Raw genomic sequence first — 13994 nt, forward strand, 5'->3', positions numbered from 1 at the left:
TTTGATCTATCGATTTATAGTTTTTAAATTAGTTTTTTCTTTTTGAGATGGAGTCTCACTATGGCGCCCAGGCTGGAGTACAGTGGCATGATCTCGGCTCATTGCAACCTCCGCCCTCTGAGTTCAAGAGATTCTCCTGCCTCAGCCTCCCGAGTAGCTGGGATTACAGGCGTCTGCCACCGAGCCCAGCTAATTTTTTGTGTTTTTAGTAGAGATGGGGTTTCACCACCTTGGCCAGGCTGGTCTTGAACTCCTGACCTTGTGATCGACCTGCCTGGGCCTCCTGAAGTGCTGGGATTACAGGCATGAGCCACCATGCCCGGTTTTAAATTAGTTTTTAAGTAATGCACATGTCTACTTTATCCTGGCAAAAATTAAACATTACAGATCTCTATACTAGTCATCTCTTCCTCCCACTCTTCAGAAATAATCACTACTGTAAATTAGAATATATCCTACCAAAAATTTTGCTATGTATTTAAATTTACATATACGTATCTATAGAAAATATAATTCGATGAAAAAAAGCCCTAAAACGAAGGAGATGTGCCGGGCACAGTGGCTCATGCCTATAATCCCAGCATTTTGGGAGGCCAAGGCGGGTGGATCACAAGGTCAGGAGTTTGAAACCAACCTGGCCAATATGGTGAAACCCTGTCTCTACTAAATATACAAAAATTAGCCAGGTGTGGTGGCATGTGCCTGTAGTGTGTAGTGAGCCCAGATAGCCGTACCGTACTACAGCTGCCACTGCACTCCAGCCTGGGCGACACAGCGAGACTCTGCGTCCAAAAAAAAAAAAAAGAAAGCAGATGTGAGCTAATTTGTCAGAATACAAAATCCAGAAATGATAAAAAAAAAATTAATGAATCAAAATTTGTAATGCCAGGTACAGTGGGGCTCAGGCCTATAATCCCAGCAGTTTAGGAGGCCAAGGCGGGCAGATCACCCGAGGTTAGCAGTTTGAGACCAACATGACGAAACCCCATCTCTACTAAAAATACAAATTATTAGCAGGGCGTGGTGGCCTCTGCCTGTAATCCCAGCTACTTGGGAAATAGAGGAAGGAGAATCGCTTGAACTTGGGAGGCAAAGGTTGCAGTGAGCCGAGATCATGCCACTGCACTCCAGCCTAGGCGACAAGCTGTCTGAAAAAAAAAAAAAAAAAAAAATTGCAAAAATGTGGCAACTTTCGGCTGGGTGCGGTGGCTCACGCCTGTAATCCCAGCACTTTGGGAGGCCGAGGTGCGCAGATCACGAGGTCAGGAGACGGAGACCATCCTGGCTAACACAGTGAAATCTTGTCTCTACTAAAAATACAAAAAATTTAGCCAGGCGTGGTGGTGGGCGCCTGTAGTCCCAGCTACTCGGGAGGCTGAGGAAGGAGAATGGCATGAACCTGGGAAGTGGAGCTTGCAATGAGCCGAGATTGTGCCACTGCACTCCAGCCTTGGCAACAGAGTAAGACTCCATCTAAAAAAAAAAAAAAAAAAAAAAAAAAAAAAAAAAAAAAAAGTGGTAACTTTGCTTCTCTTTCTTTCTTTCTCTCTCTCTCTCTCTCTTCTCTCTCTCTTTCTTTCTTTTGAGACAGAATCTTGCTCTGTTGCCAGGCTGGAGTGCAGTGGCATGATCTCGGCTCACTGCAACCTCTGCCTCCCAGGTTCAAGCGATTCTCCTGCCTCAGCCTCCTGAGTAGCTGGGATTACAGGTGTGCATGTTGGTCAGGGCGGTCTTGATCTTCTGACCTTGTGATCCACCCGCCTGGGCCTCCCAGTGCTGGAATTACAGGCGTCAGCCACTGTGCCCAGCAAAATGTGGTAACTTTCATATAGCAAAAATCATCATAAAGCTGAAAAGTAGATGAAAAACTGGAGAACACAATTTTCAACACAGGTAAAGGCTAATTATTGTAAAAAGAATTACTTATAATAAAATGATAAGAAACTGGCAGTTAAGAAAAAAACAATTACAAATGCCAACCATTACACAATTAAAGAAATACAAAAAATAAGACAGCATATATATATTTTTTTGAGATGAAGTCTCACTCTGTCACCCAGACTAGAGCTAGTGGCACAATCTCGGCTCACTGCAACCTCCGCCTCCCGGGTTCAAGTGATTCTCCTCTCCTGCCTCAGCCTCCCGAGTAGCTCGGATTACAGGTGCCCGCCACCATGCCCAGCTAATTGTTGTATTATTAGTAGAGACGAGGTTTCACTATGTGGGCCAGGCTGGTCTCGAACTCCTGACCTCAGTGATCTGCCCGCCTCGGCCTCCCAAAGTGTTGGGATTACAGGCGTGAGCCACTGTGCTTGGTGAATACCATATTTTGCCTATCATATCGTTAACTATTAAGAAGTGTGAGTGTGATAATATCCCAGAACTATGAGTGTAAAGAATATAATTAGTCTAATAGTTTTTTGAAATTTTCAATGACCCAACCTTCTGGTGAACAATTAGTACATGTTCTTTGACCTTGATATTTCAGCCCTAGCAATTTATTCTGCCCTCAAAAGCTTGACAACAATATATACAATGAGGTATAACAAGGATTTAATAGCAAAAGATTGTAAACCTAAATGTCTATCAAATGAATGTAAGTTAAATAAAATACGGCATGTCCATAGAAAGAATGCAGTAGATGTGACTGCCTTTTCAAAGAACTCTAAGATGAGCTTTGTTAAGAAAGTTTTAAACTGTACAGTTTTAAACTGTGATAGCAAGGCCATGCTTTTGTTAAAAAAGATTTAAAAAAAAAAAGAACTAAGGTAATCTTGCCTATTAACTCTGATTCAACTCTGGAGTCAATAGGTTGTTTTATTTTTTAATGAATCCCTGTCTATCTGAATTCTTGCTCTTCAGGAATCAAAGTTTCAAACAGTAATGTACATAAAGATAGAAACATATACTGTATATGGGTATAAATTTTTCTCCTAGAAGAAATCACAGCAGATTGTTAAGATAATCTGCCTTTAAATAAGAAGGCTTTTGGTTATTTCGTAGCTTTCTGCGTTACTGAATCTCCTATTTTTTTGTATTATTTTTGAATAATATATATTTCTGAATTTTTACAGTTCCCAACCACATACATTATTTTAAAAAATGTCCCTGCATAAAGAGATTAACAGTTCTTCAGTCTTCTTTATACATTTGTATATTATATGTAAAAGCCAACTAATAAATGCTGTAATATTTAAAAAAAAAATACTGTGAAAACAGCAAAAAGAAAAAAATACACGAAGAGAAACATCAATGAAAATTCTTTAATTAGTCACATCTGAGAAAATTAAACATTCTAAGACTCCCCCAGGATTTTTCAGCAGAAAAGAAAAACTGTATTTAGTAAATGCAAATAAGGCTGATAATTATAATGTAAACTGAGAGGATAAAAACTGCAGAATTATTTCCTACATGTTTTTACACCATACAGTTACGTACTACTTACCCAGCTTGGAAAATCAGACCAAGTTGGAACTCGCTGACAGAGGTCTCGAAGAATGCGTATGATAATCACACAGGACTGCAGACCATTAGCTCTAGCCTTGAGAGCAACACAAAAACCAATTGAATTAATCTTAGAAATACTGAATATATCCCTTGATGAAAAAAAGTTAAAATACCACCGTTCAATGGAAGCTCAGATAAAAACAAAAACAATCACACTTAAAATTGGATTCAATGAGCTGCCATTTACAGCAGTATTTTATGCCAGGGTTAGTATTTAAAAGCTGGTATTTAGGTCAAAGTAAACAGATTATACAAGAATAATATTTCTTGATCCCCTGTGAACCTTGACCTGTGTTCATTTAAAACAGTAAACTTAAAAAAAAAAAAAAAGTCTGCCTACATTAGAAATAAAAGAAAAAGTAAAGAGCTAAAAAGTTTGTCTAGGGACTGAAAGGTTAAGGAAATCTGTTTGGTTTCCCTTCTGTGCCTTTGCATGACTGCAAAGTCACTAAACCAAACAGCTGCTTCCTCACCTTTCACTCCCTACACTTATTAACTTAGAGAAAGAGGGGGAAAAAAATCTTAAAACTATACACAAAGCTTTAAACACATATTCCATTATTTAAAGCAAAGTTAATCTGCAGCCTTATGGAATATAATATATATACACAAACATGTGATGTTCCTAAACAAGTCAACTTTAAATATAGCCACTAAAAATAAAAAATAAAAAAACCCCAACTACAAAACACTCCCCAAACCTAAGTTCATTGTCAAATTAATAATAACTGCAATATGCAGATCATCATACCCAGCTTTCTATGTTAACATATTTTCTGATATTTAATTTAAAATAGTATTGCTTGGGCAGTCTTTTGAAATGTTTAAGCACAGTTAAACATGTTGTACTGAACTACTCTCTCATAAGGCTACAAGAAAAAAGTAAAATGATGTTCCGAACCTGGAACCACTTAGCGTGGCGTAGAGCAGCCAGAGCGTCAAGGCATTTTTGCCTGTCCAAGACGTCCGGTGGGTCTTTCACCATACCCGAGGTTACATCTAAAATGGATTGAATTGGCAAAATGCAGTGAGGAATGGGTGTTTGACCAGGTGAGCAAGACACTTCCTTAAGGTAGCATCAGTGTCACATGAGCCATTTGAGAGCTTGTCAGCACTTTAATATATCCACGGAGTTATTTTCAAAAAATTTACATAATCCAATATGAGGAACAAAAGAAAAGTTAACTTATTAATTTAGTAATATAATAAACAATTTCTGGATATATAAACCCTACCCACCAAAATGAAATCTGAAGGAAAGATTACTGGACACAGTGCACTAGCACAAAGACAACAAGACAAGAGGGAACACAAAAATCCACCTTAATAAATGAGAATGTACAATAAACTACTGAGTTTGTTCAGTACTCTAAATGGTCACAAATTATCCTGGAGCTAATATAACAAAGAACTGATGATAAGTATAAAATGCTCAATATAGTTATAGTTACAGAAAAAAAATGAAGAACCTAAAACAGGCATTTCTTTTTTTTTTTGAGACGGAGTGTCACTCTGTCCCCCAGGCTGAAGTGCACGATCTCAGATCACTGCAACCTCGGCCTCCTGGGTTCAAGCGATTCTCCTGTCTCAGCCTCCCAAGTAGCTGGGATTACAGGTGTGCACCACCACACCAGGCCAATTTTTTGTATTTTTAGTAGAGACAAGGTTTCACCATGTTGGCCAGGCTGGTTTTTAACTCCTGACCTCAAGTGATACACCTGCCTCGGCCTCCCAAAGTGCTAGGATTACAGGCGTGAGCCACTGCGCCCGGCCCAAAACAGGCATTTCTAAAAGTTTAATGCTCCCCCTTCCGCATGAAAATTTTAGTTACCAGAGAGTATGAAATGCCCTTTAAAATTTAAAGTTCCCATAAAGTATTTCAAAAAATGATAAAAGAGAAACAATAGGCAAGCAGAACAGCGAATAGGAACTAGCATGGTTAAACAGAATTAAGAGTGGAAAAGATGCAACAAACAGCATCCTGTGATGATAGATGTGTAGGGTTTTTAAGCTGATTAAAACATAAATGAGCTACACAAAACTTGAGAATATATGAAACTAAACCAGGACAGGAAGTTAACTTTACATTAATACGTCATTCATAAAAGTAGACAAAGGGCTATCTGTATATCCATCTAAACATCTGTAAAATGTGTATATTAACAGCAAATCTGCTAATCAAGCTATTCATAAGCAAATGGCAATTATTCCAATCTAATTCACAGCTCTCAGTGATTTAAATAGTATATTTTCTCAATATAGAAAAATTATATAATCTATTAAATATAATAGTCCTTTGGAAATTATGGGGCATTTAGAATACAGTTTAGTAATTGAGTATATAAAATGAATATGGACAAAAGAAAAAATACATGATAAAAGTATGAAAAAGTTAATTATCTTCAGAGTACTAGTTGCAGTTCTGGTCAAGTTACTCATATCTCATAAGCATTCAGATATCTTAAAAGATAACTTGTTCTTATTCTGAGTAGATGACATATAAAAGACATTTTGAAACTGATAGAGAATTCTATTCTCTGTCTAAAGTTTCTTTTTCTTAGTTTTTTACTCCTCGAGTAATCAGATGGACACAGATTCTTCAGAAGACATATTTAGAGGAAAGACAGATAATCAAGGAAAACTGTGTGGCATTTTGAGAATGAATACCAAAAGATGAATTTGGTGCTAAAAAGAAGTTATCAAGACAAAAATATTAGTATTCTCAAAACTTATATGACCAACTATTGAACCTAGAAATAACCTGAACATAAGAAATGAACTATTCTGTTAGGAAGAGATAAGAAAAGGGACCCAAGAAACAGCTAACTATGAAGTTTTAAAAAAGAAAAAAAAGGCCAGATGCAGTGGCTCATGCCTGTAATCCCAGCACTTTGGGAGGCTGAGGCAGGTGGATCATCTGAGGTAGGGAGTTCGAGACCAGACCGGCCAACATGCTGAAACTCCATCCCTACTCAAAAATACAAAAATTAGCTGGGCGTGGTGGCACATGCCTGTGGTCCCAGCTCCTCAGCTACTTGGGAGGCTGAGGCATGAGAATTGCTTGAACCTGGGAGGTGGAGGTTGCAATGAGCCGAGATTGTGCTGCTGCACTCCAGCCTGGGTGACAGAGCGACTGTTTCAAAAACAAAACAAAAACAAAACAAAAGCCCTCGCACACACAAAAAAAGAAAAAGCTGACTTCCCCAAAGCAGTATTATAACATGCTAAAGAAACTCTTTCTACATCCCTTTTTATTTACATTTGCTAAAGCTAGAATGCAAATAGGTGACAATATGCAATCTCTTTCTAAAATGTTTCTAAATTTCTAATGTTAATTCACAATTTTATTTCCTCCAATATGCAAGAAAATTTTGTTTTGCACATAAGCATTCATAACTTTGGAAATTTTAATCCATGATATAAATTCAAAGATGCCAAGATACCTATTGCAATTTTTTTTTTCTTTGAGATGGAGTTTCACTCTTGTTGCCCAGGCCAGAGTGCAATGGCATGATCTCAGCTCACTGCAACCTACACCTTCTGGGTTCAAGCAATTCTCCTGCCTCAGCCTCCCAAGTAGCTGGGATTATAGGCACCCGTCACCACGCCCAGCTAATACCTATTGCAATTTAAAAACAAATTACAGCTATAAGTAGAAAATTTTTGTTAAATTTAGTGTGGATTTTTGTACCCATTTTCTATTTCAAGTAGATTAACCCCTTAGATATATTCTGCTAAAATCATACTTGTTGCCTAACACCCAGTTAACAAAGCAAAACAAAAACCAGTTAATTTATAAAAACAAAATGCTAATTCTTGTTCTACATGAACGTATTTCATAGATTTTAAGGGGTTAATCACCAATTAGAAGACATGCTGTGTCCACACTATTTTAAGATTAATCGTTAATGGGAATATATTAATTCAAATTAACATGGTAATGTAAAATATATAACCCACTCAACCATTTAAAAACTAGTGTGAACACTGCTCAATTCTAGAAGAGACGAAGACAAAACAAAACAGCCACACAAAGGACAATAAATGCCAGGCTCTGCATCCAAAATCCCTCCTTTATCAAATGGCAGATGTGACACTGAGCTTTTGAAAACCTTGGTCAAAAATCCTTCCGATGTCTTGGCAGCAACCCCTGACAGGATCAATCCCCTCTGCTAGAAGGCTTTGGACCGGGCCTGATAAGCTACAGGTGGGAAAAAAACACACAAAATACTTAACTTGCTGCAGAAAAGATTCTGTAGCAAGGGTTAGAGCATTCTGAACATTTCAAGCTTAAAGTCAATTAAATGTTTACTTAATGTTTAACTGTCAAACACAGTATCATAAAACAGATCTGTCATGCGTTTAACAGTTATTTGGACAATGTAATCATTTCCTTTATTAATTAATTTTTGGTATTAAAAAGGACCATTATGCACTAAAGAGGCTACCACACAATGTGCACGTAGTAACTCTCATGATTTACAATTGTTCTTCCGGCAAAGCCTTCCTTAACCCCTGTACTAACTCCCCAAAGCAAGCTATAGGCTTTAAATGATTTTAAGACACAGAGCATTGGGAGCTGCAGTGAGAGAGAATACATACCGTTATTCTGCAGCAAGAAAGAAGCAATCTTCATAATGAAGCTAAAGACATGGTTTACTGCAGTTATCTGCAGCAAGGAACACTATCAATGTTTCTACACTTTGGCACATCCAACTTTTCAGCTCAGTGTCTTGAAGCAGAATCTTTCTATTTTGGACTATTTTCCTCATCATAATATTTATGAAATTCAGAACAATAATTCTAACTCAAGTCTGGGTCAGACAAAAATATAATTTTGTTTCCTTTAGAAGGGATAGGTTATCAAATAATTTACTGCAAATATGATACTACTCACTTTAGACTTTTACAACATAATAAAATGGTTTGATACTGTACAAATTTAATTAAGTCTAAACATAAATGAACAAAATGTATTCTGAAATAAAGTTAATAGTTATCGTTTTACACTAAATATAGCAACATTTATGATGTATCATATTAGTTTTATCAAATCCCATATGCTGTATATGACCTGACCAGATTGACTCAGGAACTGTTTCTCCAGCAACACCCATGGCCAGACCTTGACTAGAAACTCACATTCACATAAGAAAATCCTTTACATAAAACTCATTTAAGATGCAAAGCTTAAGATATAAATATCATCTGATTATGGTATACATGCAAAGTATGTAAAATTAGACATAGCTCCCAATGACATTTTTGGTAAAATGTTCTTTTCCTGGGTTGTGAAAAGCCCAGTGTCTTAAAAAAATTGCTTTGTTATACGCAAACAAATTTAAAGAAACAGTAATTGAGAGACTACTGATGCTGTTTTATACAAATGAATTTTAATATTAAGTATGTTGTACCCTCTTCCTCCTCAACCTATATCACAAATAAATATTAGTGTAGACTGTTATTCCATACTCAACAAGATGTACAAAAACATGAAAGGAAACAAAGTAAATTTTATCTGACCCATAAAACAACAGAACCAACATACTGCAGACACTGATCATGCTTTTCAGCTTAAAAGCTTTTGAAGCTTTGAAAATGTTACAGAATAGTCCCTAAAGCAACATTGCTGGCACCAGCAGGATTTCATATTCTATAGTTGTAAATTAAGTTTAAAAACCCTGAATTGTGCTGTGACTCACTATCTACATTTACACAGTTTATTTTTCGGTATCTCAAGTGTGATATTAGGGTCAAATGTCCAAATCCTCCTGCTTTAGGATGTTCTGCATTTATGAAAGCGCTCCAAGCCAAAGAGCAACCTCAGAGAACTAGAAATATTTACCACAGGACAAGCCAAATCCATTATTACATATATAAAAATGCCTCTTAAAAATATAAGTGTTACGAATACTTAGCCAATTTTGTTTGTGAAAACTCTTGTCTTTTTTGTAAGACAAGGCAAGAGCAAAAACTTCTTAATCCAACTTAAAGTTGTGCCCCCTAGTCACTAGCAACATTTTAAAACCATTTTTTCATGCACTGACTATGCCAGTAAAAATAATTTTGAAGTTTTTTTCCAGAAATCTGAGGTTAGCAAGAAAAGAAAGAAATCAAGAAAATCAATCATACCATAGTGTTTTATATGAAAATACATCACTAAAAAGAGCATTTACTCTGTGGGAAATTATCTTAGGCAAAACCAGTTGCTAAATAAGTCAAATCTATCAAATTCACATGTAATGCCAGCATGTTGCCTTCTAGGGCTTAATGCCATCTTAAAGAGTAGATAAATGAAAAAAAAGTTAACAGAAAGTAGAAAGTTTAATGGCTTTCCAACCTCCTTCCCTCATGTTCTCTTCTCGAATAATTGGAGATGTCAGTGTGATAGTGACTTGCATTTTGGGTTCCACACATGAATTCAAAATTATTGCCGCTTCAGATACAGCACATTTTATGTCATACTTCTCAGGGCTTATAACCTGTGTAATGAAGATTATAAGAAACAAATTGGATTGATCTGTTGTATTAACAAACAAAAGCACCTTCATTATGGATCTTTCACTCTCTTACTACCCTAACCATTCTATATGAGGACTGGATCATATACTGCTCCTTCTAGGAAGCCCTGCCATACATGCCAGTATTATTAGTCTTACTCCCTACTTTCAGAATTCTGTGTTGAACTAATATTTACCATTGTTTGTATTGTGAGTTATTTGTACATAGGTGTGTCTCTCTTAGATGATAAATTCTTGGATAAAAGAAACACTGCCATATTTATAATATATATTTGCATAATTTGAATGAAGCTAAAATGGCTACCTGACCTTAATAGGAGCTACAATTTATTCCCATATTGTACATTTTCTGTGAAATCCACATTTTATCAGGGAGCAGAAAGTCTCAGTAAATATCCAGAAAAACCAGGATTTGCTGTAATTTGGTAGACACGTAATAAGCTCCATTTTATACGAACAAATGAAGACTCTACAGAAACTACATACAGTATTTACAGTACAGTATCTAGGTTTAAATCCTAGCTCTGATACTTTACCAGTGATGCGATGATAGACAAATTATTTAACTATCCTGCACCTATTTCTGTAAGATGGAGAAAATAATTGTACCTAACCTGTAGGGTGGCTGGAAGATTAAATGAATCAACTATATAAAGCACTTACTATAGTACAAATTAACTATAAATGAATTTTATTTCACTTGCTTATCCACTTATATAGATGGGTTTGAAGAGTATTCCACTTTTAGCTTAACTGGTTGTTATTTAGTTATGATATATTCCTTGGTTTGCAGTTTTACTAAATACCACAATTAGGATCAAGATGTTTCTCGCAAATTCTATGATTCTTCCAAGGCTTCCAAACCTTTTATTTTCCCCCTTCATTGCCCTAGCAGCCTCAACAGGAGTAAGAAGTAAACACACAACAAAGCCAGTTCTCTTGGCTCCTGATAATTAAAAAAAAGACTCACCTACAATAAAAAATTTCCCATCTGGAATAACGGTAATATAAAACAAGCAACAGTAAGTGCAGAGTTGTCAGTTTTAAGTTTAATACTGTGCTTCATTGTCCCTTTTGTCATCAGTTGCTCTGCTACAGTAAGGTCCTGTTCTAATTCACTACTGTAGAATACATATTACCAATGAAATCTGATTCCTTGAATTTAGAATGCTTCATTAAATTGTGAGTTTTATACCCTCAATTATTAAAGGAATCACTATTTTAAATCTCAGTCATTCTGACAAGCTAATATATACAATTTTTATAAATTTAAGCTTAAAAAAAAGTTTGTTTTTGTAGGACCCAAATAAAATATTAGTTTTGCACTGCCATGTTTTGCTGAATGGAGACAAGTATTTCCTACCATTATAAACATGTAGGAAACTGAAAATATTCACAATAAAACTGGGGAAATTAAAATCAGAAAGACTATTTTAGTTACTATATTTTATTAAAAGCATTAAACTACATAGGCAAGAGATTCATGAATTAAAAAAATTTAACCTTGCTACACATGGGATTTTTTTTTAAAAATCACTTTGTCCTAACAACTGCCTTCTTATGATTCAAGTCTTGGAAAAAGAACAAGAAAGGGAAGGCATATGCTGCAATTTTACATTTTTAAATAAGTCAGCAAGATGGCTTCATGCCAAATATAATCACTATAAAACCTAAAAAAGATGAAGTAGAAAATAGTTTCATCAGTTTGCACAGTCAAACAAAAAATACAGAAAGTCAAGCCAAAATTTTAAAGGCTGGCTTAGGTTTAAACCGAAGTACGGTGAGTCCCGCCAAAAACTTCTGAACCAGACAAGGGGTAAAAATTAACATTTCCATCACACTTACAGCAAGCTGTTTGGGTAGGTTTTCTGCAATACGGCTTAATAATGTCTTTGAAGGTTTCTCTGAGCACAGCAAAACAAGGTTGACATTTCTATCTCCTCGGAGAAGTAATCCTTTTGCCAATACTCCCACTCGCAAAACTCCTTTCAAAGCTCTGCAGTAAAATAAAATTATATTATGATATTTCTCTGCTTAACCAGAAGCATGATATTCTGTAAACATACAATAGTAAGTGAAATAACTTTTATACCATTAAAATTTCCATCAACCGCAGTAGAAAGACATCCAGCATTTTCAGAACTATACTTCATTTAAGCAATGTGGATTAAAAAAAAAAAAAAAAAGAAAGAAAGAGCTAAGTTCTTTACAGAAAGACAAGTGCAAAGCAATGGACATTAATACTTCTGTTTCTTATTTCACAAGTCAGAATAATAAGAGTTATGTTTAATGTAATACAAAAATTTTTCCAAATGGTAAAAGGAAAATAAAAAGTCACAGCTAATAATGCAAACTTGATATAAAGACATTGCTAAAGCTTAGGCTTAATCATGCTTTATAGTCAGTGCTTTAAGGAAATAGTTACTAAAACAAAGACTGAGTGTGGGGCAGAACCAACAAATAAATAAAAACAGAAAAACAGCAGCTGAGTACAACTGTAAAACTATAATGGCTGCTTTGAAATAGACTCAAAATGGTTTATATAAACTTAAAATGCGTACAATCACAAGGTTAGAGACTACGTATGTCCGTGGAACTGTGTATTTCTATTTTTCCAAGCAGCGGCTGAATATATGAAATATCTAACACAGGTATGGTTAAAACAAATAGAACTCACACCAGAGTTATCAATCATAAGCTATATTTCAAATGTAAGAAGTCCACATAAGAAAAACCAAAATTACACATGGTAAATAACTTTCAAAACACACCTGTCTTTACCTCCCTCTTTCTTATCATCTCCCTCTTTGTTCTTGTTCTTCTCATGTTCAGACAAACTGTCTGAAACGAGTTTTAAAGCACGTTCAGTAATAGAAACAATTTTCTGAACTGCCTGTAACTCCTCTTCAGTTGGATAAATGGTGGCATGTTTTGTCATTACATAACGGTCATCAGATGAGTCAGGACGACGTAAGGGCTACAGAGAAACAAAGTTGCTCAATTTAAAAAAAAGTTTCCTGAGCAAAAGCAAATTATATTTTTCAACTATACATATTTGTTGTATCTTTTCAATAAGAAAGCCTTTATCTTCTTTTTTCCATTTCAGTAAAAATGAAAATGCAAACTACGGAAAGTTATACCATCAAGACTATATGTTTGTATGTAGGCATGCATGCATGCATGCATGTATACCCACTTTGCCTCAAAACAAGTAACATTTATAATACATATAAACCTAAAGCTATGAAAATGCTCTTTACTCAACCTTAAAAACCAGTGATTCTGAAACTTTCTTTGCTTTCAGTAATTCAAGTCTTACAACTGCCAACTCTCTGAGCAAAGATAAATGAGCGAATAGGTTAAAGAAGAGAAGTCTACTTTTTTCTTATAACTGCTCTATAGAGAAACAAATCTTGTTTTTGGTAGACTGAACTTACACAAAATGTCCCTTTTATCCAGCTTCTGTACAACATAAACTCTCAAGATGCAGATTTTTCCTATAGTCTTAATAACACATCAACTCTGGGGCTTATCTTAAAACCATTTTATCTACCCCTTATCTTTCACTCAATTCAGAAGTAGTAGGTTTTAGATGGTCAAAACTGGAAGAAGGAAAAAATATTCTAAACCACTGGTAATGGAAAAATAAGAATAAATTTATTTTTATTAAAAAAAAATGTTTATAGACACTGGGTCTCACCATGTTGCCCAGGCTAGTCTTGAACTTCTAGCATCAAGCCATCCTTTCACCTTGGTTTTCCCAAAGTACTGGGATTATAGGCATGAGCCACTGCACCCAGACCAGTAAGAATAAATCTAAAGACAAAGCAGTTGCCTTCAACATCAGTTGTTCCTGACAGGTATACAGGCTCATGCCTGTGTCCCGGCTACTAGGGAAGCTGAGGCTGCGGTGAGCTATGATCATGCCACTGCATTCCAGAGGAAAAATAAGAAAAGAAACAAGAA

The 13994-nt window shown here is 35.7% G+C and overlaps 1 protein-coding gene across 2 annotated transcripts in view; it reads right to left on the bottom strand.

Moving 5' to 3' along the window:
• Window positions 1-13994, bottom strand: part of ZFR (zinc finger RNA binding protein) — a 90341-nt gene that overhangs the window by 22354 nt on the left and 53993 nt on the right. The window contains exons 13-17 of one of the 2 annotated variants that reach the window (XM_032136003.2): window positions 12800-13005; window positions 11874-12024; window positions 9848-9989; window positions 4409-4506; window positions 3446-3541 (exon numbers count right to left, since the gene is read on the bottom strand). In XM_032136003.2, the coding sequence (XP_031991894.1) occupies window positions 3446-3541; window positions 4409-4506; window positions 9848-9989; window positions 11874-12024; window positions 12800-13005 (693 nt within the window). Of the gene's footprint in view, window positions 1-3445; window positions 3542-4408; window positions 4507-9847; window positions 9990-11873; window positions 12025-12799; window positions 13006-13994 lie in introns of those variants that run through there. The other variant, XM_058430025.1, reaches the window with a different exon arrangement.

This window comes from Hylobates moloch, unplaced genomic scaffold (genome assembly GCF_009828535.3).
Source record: "Hylobates moloch isolate HMO894 unplaced genomic scaffold, HMol_V3 SCAFFOLD_17, whole genome shotgun sequence".
Lineage (NCBI taxonomy): Eukaryota > Metazoa > Chordata > Mammalia > Primates > Hylobatidae > Hylobates > Hylobates moloch.